The sequence below is a fragment of the Centroberyx gerrardi genome, chromosome 18, assembly GCF_048128805.1.
Source record: "Centroberyx gerrardi isolate f3 chromosome 18, fCenGer3.hap1.cur.20231027, whole genome shotgun sequence".
Lineage (NCBI taxonomy): Eukaryota > Metazoa > Chordata > Actinopteri > Beryciformes > Berycidae > Centroberyx > Centroberyx gerrardi.
Window position 1 is genome coordinate 26,984,741 of NC_136014.1, and position 21,604 is coordinate 27,006,344.

Below are 21,604 nucleotides of genomic sequence, written 5' to 3' on the forward strand. Positions count from 1 at the left end.
TTGAGTAGCTTTTTGTGTACTTGTACTTTTTTGAGTATTTTTTAAAGTCAGTAATTTTACTTTTCCTTCAGTCCATTTCTCTTGCAGTTTTGTCCTTCAGTCCATTTTAAATCCATCCATCACAGAACAGATTGTGTCTCTCCATCAGCAACAGACAACAAACTGTGGATCCATTCACAGTGAGAAGAGGAATCTGACTTTACTTTGTTTCTGCACTTTATTTTCTCGTTTCTAATGTTTCCAGTGAAAATAATCTAGTTTGAACTCTGACCTCTCTCCTTTTAGAATCACATGGAAAAGATCACAGCTAACAACGTTCTCTGTTCTAAAGAGGAACTCAGGAACTTTTACTCTGACGACATTTTAAATCAGACACTTTTTACTTTTACTGAAGTACATTTTTACACCAGGACTTTTACTAATACTTGAGTAAAATATCAGCAAAGTAACAGTAACTTCAAATTAAGTAGGACATTTTAGTACTCTGCACTGCCCACAGGAAATTGGATGTTCTCTGTATAGAATTTCCTATTGGCTAAATAAATAATTGGTGTTTGACAGATAATTTTAAATTGTTTGTGCAGTGTTTTGGACCGTCTGCCATCTGACACTTGGCATCTTGTATTTTGTTGCACTGTGGTTCATTGAGACGACACTGACTCCCACTGGCGAGATCCTGCTATAGTCTGATACCAGAGGAACCTACACTATCCTCACTAGTTGAATTAATCACATTTCTGAATAATGGAGGTCTGTGGGATCTTTAAGTTACACCACATTAAATGATAAAACATTACATTTCGTCAGATGTTCAAGCTGAAAAAATGGCTTAAGTGAAAATGAAGCAGTGAAACTGTATAATTGTCCTTAATTATCAATAGTTATGTTAAAATGGAGCTAAACCTGTAATTGAAGCGTATTAAATCAACATTTAACAGAAAAAACGAGACATTTCCTGGGGACGAAAAGGCTCTGAACAGTGGCAGTGAAGCTACACTTGACAAAACTATAAAAGTAAAACCTTGATTTGTAAATACTTGAACTCATTAATGGTTACAGTATTTATGGCTTGAGTGCCTACCATGTCAAAGATTTCTGTTTCTATTGCATTGCATTAATCAATCATGGGGTTTCTTTTCTCCTCTGCTCCACCATAGAGGCACCATAGACAAGGTAAAATGGAAAATGATGTGATTATTTGACATTAATAGTTTTTCATGTTTGGAAAATATCATATTCACAAGAATAAATGGCCTGCAACCAAACCACATTTCCATCAGTTTTTTTGAAAGATTATAAGCAACATAGTTATAAGGCTAAAAAGAAAAAGGCAACTAAATGTTTTAAGTTTTATAAAATAATTAATATGTTTAAATGAAGCTCCTGGCAATGTACAAAGGTCTCTTCTACTTTTTCTTTATATATAAATATTTATATATTTCTAGTTTACTGTATAATGTTTTGAATGTGAACTGTAGCCTAGTATAGGCCAAAAAAATCACGAAAACCCCCCCACTATATTTGTACCAACCGGGCTTCCGTACTGAGGAAGTAGCTTGCTAGCTTTGGTTTTGCAAGACAAGGGCAGAGAACCTTTCTTACTTAAAATAGTTCATATTAATGTGTATTTTATCATTTATCAATTAATTGTTTACTATTTATTCAGTTGCTTTCTCTACCTCGAACGAAAGGTAAGTGTACTGAAGGGGAGGAAAAGACTGCTTTGTGTTTGCTATGCTAACGGCAGGAGGCTAAGAAACAACACGAGCCTTCATGCTATCAGGTTATTTCTGCAATATCTTGCTTCTGCTTGATCGTGACAAACCTCACGATCCAAAAGAAAATGAAGTCTTATGTTGTTTCAAACCTCCGTTACTCGTCATATTGTGGTTAAAGGGACTGTAGATCAAAGTTCACCGTTACATTCTGGATAAACACCTTTATTTGTGAACAGTGGAGGTCAGTAACGTTACACCTGTCTTTTTATAGGCTATGTATGTGTGACTAGTTCCCAGGTTAATCTCGTGTAAACAACCTGTTTTTCCTCACACACTAAAGACCACATGAATGTCACATGAACTTAAGGGAGGGTGAAATTTAACTAAAAAAAAAATGAAGGCTCAAATTATTGACTATAATCAATAGTCAGTGGATACAGATTTGATATGTAATCTGTTAGCCACCAGTGGTACTTATTACTACAGGTCGACTGATGGGTTTTGGTGAAGCCTGATGAGAGCTGATACTTGTGCCAGTGTTCAATGTTTTTAAATTTGACAATTTTCATTCCCAAAAGGTCCAAGTATTCAGAGTTTCCTCCAGAGTTTTCTTCTTGTCAGGGTGGAAAAGCCTCTGAAACTAAAACTAAACTAAACTGACACTAAAACTCTCCACTGAAACCAGACTGATGAAATCCTTTTAGTGTCAGCAGCTCTTTAAGGCAGAGTGACCCTCCACACCTGTTCAGTGGTAGAGGAACTCTGGGATACATTTCTGCCTTTTGAATTAAGTATTAATTTACAAAAAACAGAATAAATGAAGAAATAAAATTTGCAAAGAAAATCAAATGTCATGTCAACTGTTCCAGTGTGTTTTTCTGTAGCTGTGGTCAGGAGGAGTATGTCATATTTAAGAAAAGCCCAATATTGACAATTTGAATATCAGTCTAACCTTACTTCTCACTTCTTCTCATTTGCATATTTAAAGACCCCATAGAATGAAAAATAACTTACTTTTTTTTTTTTTACCTTTTTGGCAATTTTGCTGAACTTAATGTACACCTATTCACCAGCACAGGCTAATAAAAAGACAAAAAATTGCCAAAAACGTAAAAAAAAAAAAAAAAAAAGTTATTTTTAAGGAGCTGCTGACACAAAGGTAATAGAAATTTTATGTCATGATTCTAAAGTGCATCATGTTATTTAGTGTAGTATTCATTGTGCACTGACCTCCATTTTTTAATCCCAGGTGACACCAAATCCAATTTTTCACCTTCTGTGGTCAATAAATATTTTTATTTGTTTCATATTTTATTCAGTAACACCCCCTCTTCTCCCCAGATGTCCCCCAAACCTCTGGAGCCTCTGGCCAAGAAACTCTTCAAAGGAGTGATCGCTCTGGAGCTGCTGGGCGTCTTCGGGGCGTACGGCCTCTTTCACAAGATGAACACGAGTCAAGGTGTCAGCAAAACGTTTAATAGGAAAGCAGAATGATGTCAGACAAACTTTAAATGCAGCTGGATGTGTCCAGACACTTTATGTACATTTAAAATTCACGTGTCACTTCCCCTCCTGCAGACTTCAGGAACACCATGAACAGGAGGTTTCCTTCAGTTCTGGAAGGTAAGGACAGCAGATGGAGATAATATATATATTTTTTAATCAGGACTTGGCCCTTCCACTTCCAAAGATAATGTTTCAGTAATGAATACCATTAGAAAATGGAGTATTACAAAACACCTTTAGTTGCAACTGAAGAGCTTTGTTCCACAGTTTCCACCGTTTGAAAAAATCAACACTTCCAAAATGATTGAAAACACACATTGGACCTCAATTACAGAATTATCTTTCTGAAGACCTTGGCCTACTAAATACAAACAGTTGAGGGATGGAGCATCTTTATTTTTAAATTTGAGGGAACAAATTCTCCATCAGCCTGGATGTGTAGCACTTGGGACTGAAACGCCTCCGGTTAATGTGACCGTTCTGATGTTCAATAAAGTTGAGACGTCGATGACAAGTGAGGAGACGAGTCATTTCAGCTGGAACCGGTTAACTGATGAAACCGTGAACGGTATCAGTAAAGCAGAGCGATGTAATGTCAGCTGAAGGAACCAGGACTCTTCCTCCAGTATATGAACAGAGTCTGTGAAACCGGAGCGCTGTTAAAGCAGAACTCCAGATGTTCTGGACCTGGACCTCGTTTTCCATCTTTTTCCATAATTCAAATTGATTCCATTCAAAACCTCATCATTTGCTTCACTATAGAGCTCTTTACTTACTGGCTGCGTGATATGGTTGAAATCAATATCACAATAATCATAAGGATTTTTTCCGATAGATATATATATATCACGATATGGCTCATGTATGCAAAGTCACAAGTTGAATATTCAAATTAACGTTCATCCCATTGAACTGAATGGTAATGTTAAGTGTGATGTCAAACAAAACAGACATTTTCAAATAATCATTTTCATCAATTTCATGATTCCACTGAAAGACCATAAACTATAATATTGAATTATCGCCCAGCCCTACTTCCAATCCAGTCCTGAAAAATCTACCCCAAAATCACCCACAGTCTGTTGATTAAAAAAAAAAAAAGATGTAAATGAAAACAATCTAAAGTCAGGCCTTCCTCCTGCAGTTTGGATACAGACAGACGGACTGTGGGTGTTTCTGGGGTTGATTTTTGTCCATCGGCTCGTTAGGTCTGGATTGGAGGTAAATCAATCTACAGTGAAGCAATTGAGATTTTGGTCAGAATCGATGAGTATGATGGAAGATCGAGTCCAGGTTGATAACTGGAGGAATGCTTTGATTATTTACTGTTACAAGCGCTGCCTAATATCCTGCTATAATCATCAGGATATATTAAGCATATTGCTAATTAAGTCATTAATTGAGCTAATAAATTCACTTACTAGCAAATATTTCTATGTCAGCATACTTGACATAACACACGGGTGATATTAATATGAACTGTGTATCTTAAAGACCCCATGAAACGGCATCTTTACTTGATTTGGTGTATTTCCTGTTGAAACAGGATGTTGGGGCGGGACATACCGCAGGGAGGGATCATTCAAAAGTGTGAACCAGTGGGAGAGCAGTTAAGGGAGAGGAAGGCAGTTTTATTGGATGGGAGGGGGCGGAGGGGCGGGACTGTTCAAAAAATCAGCGATGTTTAATTGGTGGAGTTTATATTTACGCCTCCTGGTGCAGCATGATTTAAAGAGACGCTGTTTTCCAGGAAGGTAAAGTAATGGGAGTTCATTTCATGGAGACTTTGAAGCAGTAAGGAGTTACAGCAGTTTCAAGAAAATCTGTTTGTCCTCTTTAATATGCAAATTTATGCAGCAAGATTCTCCAAAATCTAATCGGATCATGTTGTCTCTTAGATTTTAGGTTTCGTCTCACTAAACGGTGAAAAGGCAGACTGACTCTTCTCTTTTCTGACCCTTCCCAGTTTACTACCAGTCCAACGAGTGGGCGGGGATTTACGGCCTCCGCGAGCGAGACCACGAAGCCTGGTCCGCCAAGCACGACTGAAGGTAAAAATCCACAGCGTCCCATAAAGTTACGACTACTACTACTTCTTCTTCTTCTTGTTACTGAAAGTCCTGCCTCCCGTCTTCGCCCTGCCGAACACTTTCCTCTTGTTGAACACGCTCTTCTTCTTGCGCAGCGTCTTGGCGTCTCGGCCGTGGATCCAGTCGTCGCGCTGAGACTCCCACTTCAGCTGCTTCAGGCCTGCGGGGAGGAACGGGAAGTGTTAAAAGGGACGGGGAGCCGGATCGCCATGGTGACGAAGTCTTAAAGGGACGCCGCGATGTCAGGGTTCAACCAGGAGGGATTTTTTTTAAAGGCAGATACAGATATTTTTGCATTGAAGCTGCCGATATTCAGCATCTTTCAACATCAAATTTGATCTGAACTAAGAGAAGCAGACATTTATTTAAAGCTCACTGCTGCTGTGTGACTGGATCTGTGAGGAAACTGATTTTCTCTCCATGGAGAAGCTGGTGAATCTGGCTAGCATCTAGCCGACTGAATAAAACCCTAAAACCCTTACTGCTAACTGCTGTGGTTTATGGCGTCATCTCAGCATCTGCTTTTAATTGTAATGATATCTGATATTTAATAAAAGTTGTTCAGGTGCTGGTAAGTCTGCCACTTCCCCAGGTCGCCCGTCTATATTTGAAAAGTCTACACTGTTTTAAAATCTACTTTGGCTGCTAAGAAATAAAAAATGTAACAGTTTGGTAAAGTGATTATTTATCTTATTTATCTTACCTGCTTTGTCGGAGTTGGCCATCGCATTCATCCCAATGTTGTCAAACTTGGAGCCGGCGTTCTCGTCCAGCATGGATCCAAACTGAAAAACACCAGAGAACATTAACAAAAAGTTTCAAACCCAACACACACTTTGTAAAACAGTCCATGAGACATCAACACCTGTTGTACTGGCTGAACATGTGAAGTCGATACTCAACATTAAGTTTGACAGTAGACCTGTATCTTTAAGTTTCATAATGAATACTGAAAAACGAACCAAAACACTGTCAGTGACGTTTTCACCTCGTTTCCAATAACATTCAAACCAAAATCTATTTCTCCTGCCCAGATTAATGGTAGCCAAAGTTAATAATAGCTAACTTGTGTCCTAACGAGAGAAAAAGGATATGTCACCTGGTGCAAAATATGAGGATTCAACTGTTTGTCTCCCATACTCACTACAACCACACACACAAATCTCTAAATAGATTTACCTAACACAGACAACAGTGACACCAGGTGGTTTAACTGTTCATTTCAACAGGGTAAAAGCTATGGAGTCGGTTTAATGCAGTTCCTCCCAGCACTAAGGTGAAAAAACATTTATTAAATTGTAGATTGGTTCTTCATCAGTTCAGTGATGTGACTTCATGTTGCTTTTAACATATAATACAATATAGTTATAGATTTTTCATTAAACAACTGAACAAGTATAACATATACACGTAATAAGCAATGGCAGTCCATTTGGCATGAGGCAATGACTCAAAAAATTGAAAAAATAGTTTGTTAATCATGTTCAAATAATAATTAAAAAGGTAAATTCGGGTAAAATAACACATTAGACATCAAATTCAAAATTGTGGGATGTCAAGAAAAAAACAACTTTGAGTTAGTGAGAATTAACATTTAAACTAGGCGATGTCTGAACTGAAGTGAACTGGTGCAACGGGCTGAGTTTACTGAGTTTGGTTTTATCGTCTCACCTCTTCAGCAGAAGCAAACACAGCTGCATCCTTCTTTCCTTTCTTCTTCTTCCCCAGCTTTGAACCTTTAAAAAAGGAGCAACGGTGATCAGTAAAGCCGCTTTAAAATTGAACTGAAACATTACGGTCACTCATAATGTGGCAGTTAGTGTTGCATAACACTTTTCAAACCAGTCAGTTGTTTTACACACAAAAACAAGTAAGTAAAAGCTCAATAATACAAATTAAATAGTCGGACCTGAATTAAAATGTAAATGAATGGAATAAAACAGACAAATACAGAGGGAATAAATTAGATTAAATAATAAGTTAAGCACTACTAACCTGAGGATCCAGAGAAGTCCAGTTCTTCTGAAGATTTCCTCTTGCCCTTCTTGGTACTTGGGGTGATATCTGGCATCTCCTCTGTCTCATCGTCTGAATCTTCAGAGGCAAAATTATTTTTAGCTTTTTTGCTTTTAGCAGATTGTGCAGAAAAAAGCATAAAATTATCTAATATAAAAAAGTAAATCGAGATACACAATTTACTATACTCTCAAGCGGCTTGTGAACAAACTACCTTCCTACTTCAAAATGTTAAAATACTGCTTGTGCCGAGTGGTATGTTATTGAAAGGATAATTAGTGTGATATTGGATAATATACATTAGCCAATATAATATATAATTGGATGATACTGCAGTGATAATTTATCACTTACCACCAAATGCAGCATCGTCTTCCTCCAGCTCTGGTACTGAAAGAAAAAAAACGAAATCCATGAACAAACAAGGCAGATATTTCACTTATCTGGTTTCTCCTGGGTGGCAGGAAAAAAAAAAATCCTGTAATCAAAAGGTCACAGGTTCGATTCCTGTCAGTCTCAAGTCGTGAGGCACAAGTCTCAAGTCAAGTCCCAAGTCTAAATGTAGATTACCAAGTCAAGTCCATGTCATTAATGTCAAGTCTCAAGTCTAAATGTAGAACAGCAAGTCAAGTCAGAACAAATCAAGAGTCCAGTATCAATTGAATATCTTAAAGAAAACTAAATATCTAGGACTTTTCAATGCAATATGGTTTTAATAGGATAAAAACTTGGTAAGAGCATCATGAGTTTGATTTCTATAATCAGTTTCAACTTCAATAAATTCAATCATTCCATACAAATTCAGAAAACGTCGTCTGCTGGAACAAATCTCATCACTTTCAATCTAAGTCATTTACACAAACACAAGATCTCAAGTCAAGACTTTAGAAACCTTTTCAAGTCATCAAAGTACAAGTCAGAGTCAAGTCCCAAGTCACCAGAACCCAAGTCAAGTCAAGTCTCAAGTCTTCTCTTCATGCATCAAGTCAAGTCTCAAGTATTAAAATGTATTTATTATGAACGCGGTCTGTAGTTTCTGACTCTTCCTTACCCTCCTCATCATCTTCATCTCCATCAGGATCCATGAACATCCCTCCTTCCTCCTCCAGTTCATCTCCAAAGTCCTCTTCGTCCATGCTGCCCAGGGAAACCTCCTCGTCGTCCAGGTCGTCCATGTCCGAGTCGTCCATGTCCGAGTCGGAGTCCTCTTCGCCTTTCTTACCCTTCTTACTCTTCACGTTGCTGAGAAACACAGAGGGAAGAGGAGGACAGATTCAGCATTTGATCAAGATCCCAGTGAAATCGATCGATCCATCGATAAATTGGAAGATAAATCACAGTAAAGATAAAGAGATGATGCAAAAATATTAAAAAAGCAATAAAATATATACTCTTAAACAGGGTTCTGTAGAGTATTAGAAACAGGTTGTTTAGGTTTGTACCACAGCAGAACCCCTTTTTGGTGCTGTAAAGCAGTGGTTCTCAACATGGGGTCCGGGGATCACCAGGGGTCCTTGAGGAGGTTCCAGGGGGTCCCCAGCAAATTGATGAAGTGTTAAACTTCACCATTATTTAATTTACAAGAAGTTAACACAATTAGAGGATGTAGTCAGAGTATGTAGTATGGTCGTATGTTGTCAGAGAGACAAAATCTCATAATGTGGATTAAATGAGTGGTCCTTGATATGAAAAAGGCTGAGAATCACTGCTGTAAAGAACCGTTTTAGAAAGGTTCCCTACAGCATCATGCTCAGATGGTTCTACACAGAACCTTTATACTTTATGTAACATGTTACTGAAATTGCCATCTGCTATTGGCTGATCTTTGGTGCCAGGTGATGAACAGGTGGTGACATCACCTGACACCAAATATCAGCCAATAGCAGATGGCAATTTCAGTAGCATGCTTTTTACCATTAGATGTGAGGCTTTACACAGATTTGGGTTTGGGGTTTAGTTCCTCTTTAGCACCACTTTAAGAACATATGAAATGCTCCAAATCAGCAGTATGAAAAGAACTTTTTCAGAACCACACTGGGCTTTTTATTCTGATTTCCCAGTTTTTGTATTTTAACAAATCAGAGCGTTCTTTGAGTCAGCGCAGTTTTATATCAAACCCTAACTGAAGAACCCCTGAAGAACCCTTGAAGAACCCCTGAAGAACCCTTGAAGAACCCCTGAAGAACCCTTGAAGAACCCTTGAAGAACCCTTGAAGAACCCTCCTGTTTCTTTGCTCACCCCGCAAAGTCCAGACCGTCATCTGGCAGATCGGTGAAGTAAGAGTCTCCCTCGCAGGAATCTAACAGTCAGAGGAAGGTTTAAAGTATTAGAGCAGTACCGAAATATTTAAAACGAGTTAATAATAGTTAACTTTATTTATACAGCATTTTGAAAAACACAGCTACAAAATACCATAATCATAAATACAACTATATAAATAATACTACAAATAAGTAAAAGCAAAGTAAAAATTCATTCATTCATAATTAATTCATTTTTAATTCATTCATGAATTAAAATCAAGCTAAAAAGAATAAAACATGTAAATACAGCAGGAATCATAATGTATAATTATTCTTATAAGTAGTAGTGGTATTTATAAAGTGTTTAATAATGACAACATCGATAATAATATTTATGAATCATTATTCCTCCTGCATCTACCTGTTTTATTCTTTTTAACTTGATTTTTCATTAATGTCTGACTTTTACTTTGGGTTGTTATTACTATAACTAATATTACTATTATTATTATTGAATGGTTGACAATTATTGAGCAGCAGGTTGTTTAGGAAAGCTGCCTAGTAGTTGAAAGGTTTCTGGGAAAAATTAGATAATTAGTGAAAAATACTATCATATATACAACATACATCAGCCAGTGGCTTGCAGTCCACACAGTCCTGTTCTACCTGGTCTTGTAAAAATAAACCAGGTTCTTGGCGTCTGATTGGCTGGACTTACCGAGTATTTTCTCAAACTCTTCATCGTCCACGTCCTCCACGCTCTCGTTATCACCGTCTCCTCGCGGCCGACGAAGCAGCTTCTCCTTCTGACGTTTTTTGAAGAACCTGTTGAGATAAATAAGATGGAAACAGATTCAATCCAACATTGAGAGACACATTTCATCCAATCACGAGAATAAAGGCTCTTAAAGAAAACACAGTATGAATATAGTGGTTTGTTGTAGTAGGAAGTGATGATTTTTTTTTTCTCCCCAAATGTGTAACCTGTTTGAGGTTTGATGAATGCAGCAGTAAGGTTTTTCTGCAATGTAAGCACCAACTCTTGACTTTATTGTGTAATACTGACAGTTGCAATGCTGTACGCTTGTTAGTATATTAGATTTCAATTCATCAAATAAATGTAATTCGATTTTTCTCTCACCGATAGAAGAACACTTCCTCCACGGGGATCTGGCTCTCTTCTTTAGACAGAAACTCCTCACAGTTCACTGGCACAGAAACACAGAGAAATGTAAACTTCACTTATTAAACTCTTAATTAAAAATTAAAATAAACCAAACTAGAAACGGATGCCATTCGAGACTTTAAAATAAACAAATAAACCTATTCTCTGCATTGGAGTTATGAGTGTGCAGCTGCTACTTTTTCCTGTTTAACATGCATCTGCTTTTCTGAACAGAATCAGACCACAAACAACCGATTTCTTAAGTACAAATCCCCAAAAACAAGACACAACAGTTTGGTGCTTTTCGATACCCTTTGATGCCTTAAAATGGATGCCGATACCAACGTACGGAGAAGACGACAACAAAACAACAACAACAACAACAAAACTCACCTGGTAGAGAGTGGAGAGGTAACTTCTGTTTGGGCTGCATCACTATGGTGTCTGTGTTCTCTGATAAAAAAAAAACAACATTGATGAAAAATACAACATGCTGTCTACATGTATAAAAACAGAGTTCCTGACAATTTACCATTTGAAAACTTGATTTCTTAACTGGATTTGTATATTTTGGTTGGTCTTCAGTACGATGTCTGTATCTATCTACAGCTGAACATCATTATACAGTACTACAACTAATATGTACCTGGAAGACAACAAAGCAGATGCAAACTCAACCGGTCTTTGGACAAAAAAAAAAAAAGTATACTATTCTCTAAAATTATCCTTTGACTTGGCAGAGCTGGGAAAGTCCAAATCAAAGACTACAGCAACTGGTTTGAAGTAAACGGCTATGATAAGTTAGCTAATGTTAGCAGTCAGCTGCTTTGTGTTGTTAATGTAAAATTTATCTCCAAACCAACTGGGTCAAATTGTTTAAGTTGCCGCTGACGACTATTGTTAGCAGTAGCAGTTTTAACTAGCTAAAGTCATCTAGTGTTAGCATTAGCTAGCAGACACAGCTAGCATAAACAATTTGACCATTAAAGCGCTACTAAGGATATCTAGCATATTGGTAGGTATTACTAATACTAAAGATAAATGCTGCTAATGCTGATGATTAATAAGAATTAGACCTACTTGCTTTAAAGATAAAAGTTAAGAACCTGAAGTAGATAACTGCTAACATTAGCTAACATTATGGACCTCTGCTAACATTAGCTAACATTATGGACCTCTGCTAACATTAGCTAACATTATGGACCTCCGCTAACATTAGCTAACATTATGGACCTCCGCTAACATTAGCTAACATTATGGACCTCCGCTAACATTAGCTAACATTATGGACCTCCGCTAACATTAGCTAACATTATGGACCTCCGCTAACATTAGCTAACATTATGGACCTCTGCTAACATTAGCTAACATTATGGACCTCTGCTAACATTAGCTAACAATACACACAAACATCAATCTGCAGCTGCTTTAGGCTCATCTGGACTTTCTACACTATATCCAAGAATATTTTTGGTATATATTTAATTTTTTTTCAAAAGACAGATTGAGTTTATCTCTGTTTAAATCTGTTTTGTCTTCCAGTTAGGGTTTCCCACCCTGAGTATGTTGTAAATCCTACACAGCCGCTGTGTGAATAAAGAGAATAATCAGAAATAAAATAAAGTGTGTGTGTATTACGTTTGCCCTTCAGCTGTTTGGGGTTCCTGAACACGAACCGGTCCAAGAACCTGATGAGGGTGAAGTCCTGGAGCGGGTCTCCGGAGTACTGGATGAACCCTCCCTGGACAAACACCACAGAAGAAGTCAGGTTCGTGTTGGGAAAATACTACACATTTACCCCCAAAACACACCAAAGATAAAGAGAAAATAACTCCTACATGTGGATTTATAATAGTAAACGAAGGGTTTCTTTTCATATCGCTGATCAGATCCATTTAGGAAAAGCTTCCCGAGATATTTGCGTCAGTATTTCAAACACACGAATGAGTCTATCCTCAAAAACAAATATTTTGTAAGTAGAGGTCTGGAGATGACTCCTAACTTTTATACTAACCCATGATGATCAGTTTAGCTGTCATTTTTTTCTCATTTTGGAATAAAAATCCTCACATTTACCTGATGATTCAACAACCGCTATAACGATAAGCAGATTTCCTAAACAGTTTCCATTTTAAAATCATTCCATAATATTCGAGACCTCAATTTTTAGACATTACAGCTTCACCACTCATCGTTTTGCACCTTTGACTTTGACTAATACGGTCAGGAACAAGCCGTTTTCAGTGAGGTGGTGAACTTCCAGATATTTTCCAATTTTTCTTAGTGTTATAAAATACTTCACCTGCAGGATTGTCTTTGCAAACAGCGACACTGAGGGGTGGAAGTGCAGAGAGAGCTGAGGGGAAACCAAACAGAGAAAAGGTTTATGAGCAGAGTGAACACTTCATCTGGTTTCCAACACAGCTGCAGTAGTTTTGTCCCCTGCTCATTCCCATCCAAACTTTTTGAGATCGTCAGTGAACCCAAATTCGAAGCTGCCGATACCTGATATATTGTGCCGATATTCAATATCTTCCAAGTTTGATCATTATCATGTAGTGCTGAAACGATTAGTCGATTAATCGATGAGTTGATTTATCTCCTGCTCCGGACGGTAAGTAAAAACATCAAATATTTTCTGCTTCCAGCTTCACAAACACTAACATTTGCTGCTTTTCTCTGTTTCATATCATTATAAAATGAATACTTCGGGCATTTGTCATTAAATAGACTAAATGATTAAACGAAAAAATAATCAATAGATTAATCAATAGTTGCAGCCCTATTTTCATGCAAACAAAAGTTCCAAAAACGTCCAAGTATTCAGTGTTTCCTCCAGGTTTTTCTTCTTGTCAGGGTGGAAAAGTCTCTGAAACATTTAGACCATCATGACTCTAAAAATAATATATGTTATCATAAGAATATATATATTCATCTATACTTCTGAGGAATCTGATCAAAACGGCTTCCCATGAACAATCATTGTAGTATTGATCAATTGATAAATATTCTAATAAACACATATTATGTAATCGATCAAACTGCATCATATCAGAGGTGGACGATCCTGACGTCCAGTGCTGATTTTTAATAAAAGGTCAATATCAGCCCCATATATATCAGTCTAACCCTAGTGTACATAGTGTGTGTATAGTGAATAATGGTAAAAGACTGGATTATTTGTAATTTCTCCTCTCCAGTGTTTCTATGATACTCACCCGCTGTAATTCCCATAAGGTGGTGTGATCAGCGCCGCAGAATAAAGGGTTTCTGTGCAGCGGGTCGTAGGTTTCCACGCTCTTCCCTCCTGGTGACACAGGAAGAAACGTCATCAATACACAACCAAAAGTCTCTCAGTAGAGCTCAAACCAACAACACAGAACAATTCTCCAACTTTCAAAGCAGCAGTTAACGGTTTGTGTGTTTATCATTTGTCTTCCGGTTTTGATTTTCTGACAAAATAGCATGTGAATGAAACGCCGACTCCTGGATGTCAGACTGTCCCACCAGCACTTGAACGCAGCACAAATACTTATGGTTACAAAACGAAGATCTTCTAATGGTTGAAATCCCAGATCCGAATCATCACCAAAATCTATCTGATCCTTGGGCCGGGAGCGATCTGTCCACCAGATTTCAGCCAAATCTGTTCATAACTTTCTAAGATATCTTGTTAACAGACCGACTGACAGGAGTGAAAACAAAACCTACTTCCAACTTCATTGGCAGAGCTAAAAAATACTGAAACACATTAGAAATCAGGGCTGTCTGTACCTGACACTAAAATTGTCGAGTAAAATTACCAATATCCAATTTAACCGCTGATATCTTTTTGGGGAGTGTGATTACCCCAAAATGTCGACATCTACTTGGAAAATATCCCTCAGATGTGGCTCTCAAAAAATAATTACATGCAATTGTAACTGCAAACATTGTTATTTACTCTAAATCATACTCATAACCCCTCAAATCCTCAAAAAGTATTCTAAAAGAACATATTTACACTGTTTTGGTACAGAATTGGCTTTTTTTTTTCCTACACTTGGGAATGTGAAAGTATTCAGAAATGATTATGGCACAAAATGTGACATTTACCGAAATCCCTTAGGACTGGTTTCACATTCACACTGAATCTTGGAATAAATGCAAATTTTGTGCCAAAAAACAGTGTAAAAAAAAGTGGCTTAGAAATGCTTTTTGGGTCTTTGGAGCGTTACGATTGTGATTTTATATTTAATAATGATTTTTGTGGTCAGAATTGCATGTGGTGTCATTTATTTATTCATCAATCCCGTTATAAAACTGGTGAAATTTGATTGAGGACGCATGCTGTTTTTTTTTAGCAACATCCCGCTTTACACTCACAGTCACACAGTCACCGTTTCATCCATCAAATTCAAATATTGATCAGTAATATCGGTGCTGACTGGACATCAGACCGGCCCACAGACCTTCCAGGTTCTGGTGATGTACCCATGATGCCGTGGGTTTGGCCTCTTCTGCCTCTGCGCTCGCTCCTTCCTCCAGCTTGTCGGCGTCCACAAAGCGCTCCTCTTCATCATCATCCTCCTCCTCCTCCTCCTCTTCAGCGAGGTCTTTGAAGTTCTCCTCCTCACCGTCCTGAGAAACAACAGCAGGGAATCGCGTTAAAACATGAAACCAATTATCGTCAAAAAAAAAACTAAGTGGTAATCTACAATATCCTCATCCTCTACCAGCCTCTACTCTGCATCCTCCATAGTTTCTCCACCTGGTGGATCTGGAGGGAAATCTGCTGGATCGCTTTACGGCACAAAACAGGAAGAGGTTCTTCTTCTGTTCTTCCAGAGCAAACGGAGATAAAGCTGAAAGAGTTTCTGGCAGCAGATGGTGGAAGGAGGGAAAGGAAGATGGAGAAATTACTTCCAACAAGTTAGAGGGAGGGGGAGGGGGGCCAGGAAGCAACGGGGCTGATGGGAAATGTAGTCTTAATGTGGAGAAACACTAGAACTAACAATACTGCTGGAGTGAGAGAGAGGAGACCGATCGTCTCCAACATGATCTCATTGGTTTACAGGCATTAGACCAAGGGAGCAACATTAATGTTTATATATGATGTGCTTTTAAATCCCTTCTAAAAACACACTTTTATAGACTGGCTTTTATGTGAATTGCTCCTTAAACTTGTATCACAATTTTATTTCTCATTTTATTACTTGTTTTTTACTTATTTAGTTATTTATTACTGTCTCTTTAGGGGACAACTTGTATTGTCCGGGCATTCATGCAGTTAGATACACACTTTTATGTAAAATACTATCTGCTTTTAGTTGTATCTCTGTTTTCTAGTTGTATCTGTGTATCTCTTGTATTTATCTATTTCTTATCTTTTATTCAACTTTATTTAATTTAATTGTGGTACTCTTACATCACTCTCTCTTTGGGTTTTATTGTATGTAAAGCACTTTGTAAACGTTGTTTTTAGGAAAGTGCTATACAAATAAAGTTATTATTATTATTATTAAAAAGCTCCACACGGCTCCTTTAATGAACGCCTCACCTCGTTCTCCTGCAGCAGCATCTTGAGGCCCGGCTTGGCCTTCATGACCTCTGACACCAGGAAGAGCGCTCCGCAGGCGAAGCTGGGGTTCTGCTCGCCGCTGACCTGCAGGAGCCGCTTCACGAAGGCCTTGACCCGCCGCAGCACGATGTCGGCCTTCAGGGACTTGTACACGAGGTTGAGGAACATGCTCTGCCTCGAGCACGAGGACAGACCGGGGTCCAGCAGCTTCCTGTTGAGGACAGATTTAAAGTGAAAAAAACCTCCTCTGAAACTTTTACACTTTTATCTGTGATGTTCAACACACTCCAGGAGTTATTTAGTGATGAAGAGGTGTAATTTACTTTATTGGTGAACTCGCTTTCCCTCAACCTGCCTCGTCTACTTCTACTTCAGTCAGTAATTTCCTACATTTCCCAGAATACCTTTAGAGAGCAACAAGAGCAAGAGAGCAAGAAAAGTGAAAAAGTGAGTCTCCTCATCCTCGAACCCCAACCTGTCTCTCTGCTGCAGTGCATTCTGGTCTCTCTCCTGCTGCTGTGGGTGGAGAAACTGGTCTCTCTCCTCTTCTACGATGGATTTCTCCCTGTATGATTGTTGAACGTCTCTCGGTGCAAAATGGCGGCTCTAGAAAGAAGCCCTCGCTCTTTGATTCTGAGGGACTGACACCAAAACCTGACGTTTACCGCTGATGTTTTACATCCTGAAACATTTTCTCATATCAAACTCCACTGGAGCTGCTGGAAACACCTAGAGGTGACGTCACCTCGTCTACGATTGGCCGGTTATCCACCAAGAAGAAAAACACAACAAACTACTGAATGGAGCCAGAGATGAACATTATGCATTATACATTATGAATAAATAGAATGCAACACTGCCAACTAACCCACTAATTTCATAGTTTGTTTAGATTACATTACAGGGTTCCCACCATGGCTCTGATGTAAAATTCCATGACTTTTCCATAACTAAGTCAGAGTGCTTCCATGACCTAAAAATGTTCTTCCTTCCTCCTGGTTTGTTAATGTTGTTTTTCAGTCTGAAAACCATCTAATGGAATGAATGTGAAAGTGAAGTTGGAAAATACATTGTGCTGTATTCCTGGAAAGTGACCCATTTGCAAACGTCCCTGATATTCCCCGACTTCTCCAGAGAATTTAATCAATTCCATGACTTTCCCTGCCTCAAAAACACCTCTCAAAATTTCATATTCCAGGAATTCCATGATCAGTATTAGGGATGCACCGATGCCACTTTTTCAATGCCGATACCGATTACGAGTATGAAAGTTTAAGTATCGGCCGATACGGAGTACCGATCCGATCCATTACTTTTACTGAACAGTGCAGGCTTACTTCCTTAGTTTGGGGTCAATGGACAAAATTATTGAGATAAAATCCTTGTTTTTCCCACTGTTTGAGAAATACAGGCTTCTATGTGCCACAAATGCATAAAATCAAGACAGTTTGCTTTTATTTCTTACATGTTACTCATGGCTTTCGGTATCAGATTTTAGTCTTTGGTAATCAGTATGAACCCTGACATTAGGAAATATGTTCCTATACAGAAAATGTTAAAAAAAAACATGAGACAGACCAGCAGGACAGGAGTGTTTTACCTGTAGAGAGCTACGTAGTATCGGTCGGAGATCGTCTGCTGAGAGTCCATGACCTGAAACAGCAGCATCAGCGCCTGAACGGCCGTGTTGAACTTCACCAGGTGAACGACCTTGAACAGCGTGTCCAGCTGCTCCTTCACCTTCTCGTCTCCGGCTTTGGCGTAGGGATACGCCCTGTTCACGCCCGACAGCAGAGCGCCGAGCATCTTGGACTCGATGTCCGTCTTCTTGACGCAGGCGCGGAAAAACGTGAAGTAGACGGTGATGAGTTTTCCGGCCAGGTCGGCCTCGTCGTGGCTCAGCAGCACCTGGCTGAGGAAGCAGACGGCGTAGTACTGCGCCTTGTTGCCGATGTTGGGCCGGAACATGAGCCGCTCCACCTCGCTGCACACCACCACCTTCATGTTGGGGTGTTTGTGCAGCAGCGTCTCCAGCAGGTACGAGGCTTTGGCCGCCGTCTTGTACTCCGGGTCTCCCAGCTTGTTGACGACCTGGATGAGCAGCGCCCTCTCCTGCTCCGGACGGTTGCACAGCAGCTCGTGGGCGGTGGCCAGCGCCTTCGCTTTGGTGGCCGCCACCGTGTCGTGAGCGACCGCGTCCAGGGCCGCCACGAACTCGGCCACCTGGTGTTTCAGCTGGTGCTCGAAGTACCAGAGGACGAGGCGGCGGTCGCGGGCGTCCTTGTTGCCGCTGGCCTTCTCCTCCAGCTGGTCGAACGGGTGCTGGGCGAACGTCCGGAGCTTCCTCTGCTCCGGCAGCAGGTCCGACAGCAGCAGCTCCCGCAGCGTGTCCAGCGCCATCAGACCCATCCGCCGACTGCCCTTCTTCTTCACCATGGACACCAGGTTCTCCACGTGCGCCAAGGTGTGCACCGGAGCGTCCTGGATCAGAACCGTCATGGCCGCCATCCTGTCCGCCAGCACGCCCGAGGAAACCACCGTCTTCATCCAGGCGGAGTTGGCTCCCTTCTGCAGGTTCTTCTTGTGCTTGTAGAGCTCGGCCTCGGCCTCGAACAGCCGCTGGGCCAGAGCTTTGTACTGGGAGACGAGCGGCGGGTCCTGCGGCGCCGAGGATCCCTCCGCCGTGTATTCCAGGTCGAACCACTTCCCTCCGGGTTTGATCAGCAGGATCTGCCTCGGCTGAAACTCGAACACGTTGACGTTCTGTTTGGCCTTTTTCCCACCGACATCTTTAGACTTCTTTGCCTTCTTCTTATCCTCCGCTCCCTGGTTGTCTTTCACTTTCGGCTGCGCTGTCGATGCCCGTTCCTCTGCCGGAGCCGTCTGGGCTTTAGCCTTTTCACTCTCCGTGTCGCCGGCCTCCGCAGCGTCTCCGTCATCTCCATCCTCGGGCTCGTCGGGGACTATCTGCTGCGCGGCGTACGCCCGGATCCCCAGCTTGGTGATGAACTTATCCAGCTCGCCCTCCTCCAGGTCGTCGATGGCTCCTTTCTTCCCTCCGTCGACGAGCTCGTTGGAGTCGTTCAGGTTGGCGAGCAGGATGTAGTCGGCCTGCAGGCGGGCGAGAGCGAGAACGGCATGAGGAGACATTATATAGATTCATAACACATGGGAGATATCAGCTGTTTAGCAATGGTTTGGATAAAACTATCTTAGAATAGACAGGGAACATGCACACCATAAAATAGGGCAGAGCAATAATTCAATATTATTGTTTATCATCTTTCAACTAGGTCTGGGTGATTTGGTTGAAATCAGTATCACGATAATTATAAGGATTGTTTTCGATAGCGACACATATCACAATATGTCACATAATCGTGATCAATATTATGGCTTATGGTCTTTCATAAGGTGATGATATGGCGATTTTGGGATATCGTGACACACAATTCTGCTTGTCTGAGCTGATGAGAACAAGCACATTTTATCTAAAAACTGACACGAAGAGGTATGAAACATTTTAAGGAATATTATTTGACATCACACCTGACATTACCATTCGGTTCAACGGAATGAACATAAATTTGATTCTTTAACATATGATTTTGCATACGTGAGTCATATCGTGATATATATCGATATCAAGGGGAAAAAATTATTAACGTGATATTGATTTCAACCATATCGCCCAGCCCTACTTGATGTTTACAATGAATTTACCTCGTATAATTTTTGCCAGCATAAAGATGTGGATAAACTCTTACTCCCAAAATAAAAAAAAAGGTTGGTAAAGTGTGTTTAGGCGGGTTTACCCTCCACTGCATCAGGTTTATTCACCTTAAACCTGTATTCTGTAAAGCTGGTAAAACTTACCCGAGTTCCGCCCAGCCGTAAAACCTCGTCCAAATTAAACTCGTCATCTTTCTGCGGTCCGTCTTGATTCGCTGCTGAATCTTCTCCTTCTCCTTCCTCTTCGTCGCCGTTTTCAGGCTCCAGCTCGTTTTCTTCATATTGAAATTTTACTTTAGCTGCTGCCTTGCGCTGCTTGTTTTTCGGTGCCATGCTTGAAACAGCATGGAGGAGCGAGGAGGAGGCAGGCGACCCGGAAGTGAAACGTAACGTAGCTGCGTTTCACTCACTACTCGAGAACAGAAAATGTGTTTTTTTATTACCATTATTTTTTTTGTATCTTACGTTATTGCATTACAAACCAAATGTGAATTCGTAAATTTACGTAAACATATTGCTGTCGTTGTGTTTTATTTTTTAATGTTGTTTCAACCCGAAGGCAGAGTTCAAAGGTCTTTCCGATCCAATCACATTTATGCTCCCGCCTGCGTAACCGCTGCTCATCCAATCAGACAGTTTGTTGTCCCGTGGAAGCGTCAAGTTAACCAGCGTTAGAGAGGCATAATACAGGAAATTAGGCGATTTTACAACGAAATAAAAGCATAAAACATGCCACTTGAAGGCATATTTAGAAAATCGAAAAATTTCATAAGATCCCTCCTTAAATAAAATCTATTCCTTATCCCTCTTGTATTTGCCAATGTTGTTGTTGTTGTTGTTGTTGTAGTTCTTCTTCTTCTTCTTCTTCTTCTTCTTCTTCTTCTTCTTCTTCTTCTGAGGAAATCTAACTTCCCATGCATGAAAATAAACCAAACTTTGCACATAGGTCCAGTCCCATGCCAAACTTCCTCAACTGGAATTGGGGGCCAATAGTCCTGATGGTGGCGCTACAGCAACCGTCTAAAGTTCTAAACTTTGAAAATTCATTAAAAATCAGCCGTATGTGCTACAGCTTTGCAACTCCAACCTCAATGTAGGCCCAAGTGTGAAGAAACTTTTGTGAACTTCAACCTAGTGCAAATTATGAAGTCCATCACTCTGTTTTTCTCAAAAACTGTAAAACTAATTAAACCTATCTCCTCCCACATTTTTTGCTCAATTGACACCAAACTTGCTACACAGCATCTCCAGACTGTCCTCCACAACCGATCCAGCCAGATTTTTTGAATTATCAAAAATTGAGCCCGCAGTGCATCAAAATGTTTTACTGTAAACGGTACTGTAAACAGCTACTGCAAATTCTCGCTAAATAAATCTTCAATGTTCATGAAAAAAAATGACAAAATTTTGCTGTCACGGTAGATGAAGTGTGTTAAATTTCAGAATTTTATCTCAAAAACTGTAAACTATTGCAGTCAATGGAAATAGAGCATCTTTAAACATCAGTTTTTCACTTATGGAGCAATCAATCTTTGTAAAAAGAAATTACAGACATCTCTATGCTGTCTAGATG

The 21,604-nt window shown here is 39.8% G+C and overlaps 2 protein-coding genes across 2 annotated transcripts; one reads left to right on the top strand and one right to left on the bottom strand.

The window, feature by feature from the left end:
• The first annotated feature begins 1,557 nt into the window (after window positions 1–1,557).
• LOC139911075 (protein CEBPZOS-like) lies at window positions 1,558–5,969 on the top strand. Its single transcript, XM_071898569.2, has 5 exons — window positions 1,558–1,691; window positions 3,060–3,177; window positions 3,297–3,341; window positions 5,191–5,275; window positions 5,410–5,969. The coding sequence occupies exons 2-4, from the start codon at window positions 3,060–3,062 to the stop codon at window positions 5,271–5,273; spliced, it is 246 nt and encodes an 81-aa protein (XP_071754670.1). The 5' UTR covers window positions 1,558–1,691; the 3' UTR covers window positions 5,274–5,275; window positions 5,410–5,969.
• Window positions 5,314–20,364, bottom strand: cebpz (CCAAT enhancer binding protein zeta). Its single transcript, XM_071898568.2, has 17 exons — window positions 20,176–20,364; window positions 17,900–19,410; window positions 16,279–16,510; window positions 15,191–15,359; window positions 13,958–14,046; window positions 13,042–13,095; window positions 12,378–12,480; window positions 11,133–11,192; window positions 10,716–10,782; window positions 10,293–10,399; window positions 9,570–9,630; window positions 8,382–8,572; window positions 7,685–7,720; window positions 7,310–7,408; window positions 6,986–7,050; window positions 6,018–6,099; window positions 5,314–5,474 (listed from the first exon to the last, which is right to left on the bottom strand). The coding sequence occupies exons 1-17, from the start codon at window positions 20,362–20,364 to the stop codon at window positions 5,314–5,316; spliced, it is 3,276 nt and encodes a 1,091-aa protein (XP_071754669.2).
• Between the last annotated feature and the right edge of the window lie 1,240 nt (window positions 20,365–21,604).

What these genes read in the sequence shown, in the direction of transcription:
- LOC139911075 (XM_071898569.2), top strand. Translation starts at nt 3,060, where the DNA reads ATGTCCCCCAAACCTCTGGAGCCTCTGGCCAAGAAACTCTTCAAAGGA. An exon ending in CAAGATGAACACGAGTCAAG is followed by an intron (nt 3,178 to 3,296) that starts GTGTCAGCAAAA and finishes CCCCTCCTGCAG; the next exon opens with ACTTCAGGAACACCATGAAC. An exon ending in GTTTCCTTCAGTTCTGGAAG is followed by an intron (nt 3,342 to 5,190) that starts GTAAGGACAGCA and finishes GACCCTTCCCAG; the next exon opens with TTTACTACCAGTCCAACGAG.
- cebpz (XM_071898568.2), bottom strand. Translation starts at nt 20,364, where the DNA reads ATGGCACCGAAAAACAAGCAGCGCAAGGCAGCAGCTAAAGTAAAATTT. An exon ending in TGTTTGCTTCTGCTGAAGAG is followed by an intron (nt 6,100 to 6,985) that starts GTGAGACGATAA and finishes GGTGTTTTTCAG; the next exon opens with TTTGGATCCATGCTGGACGA. An exon ending in GGCCAACTCCGACAAAGCAG is followed by an intron (nt 5,475 to 6,017) that starts GTAAGATAAATA and finishes TCCTCCCCGCAG; the next exon opens with GCCTGAAGCAGCTGAAGTGG.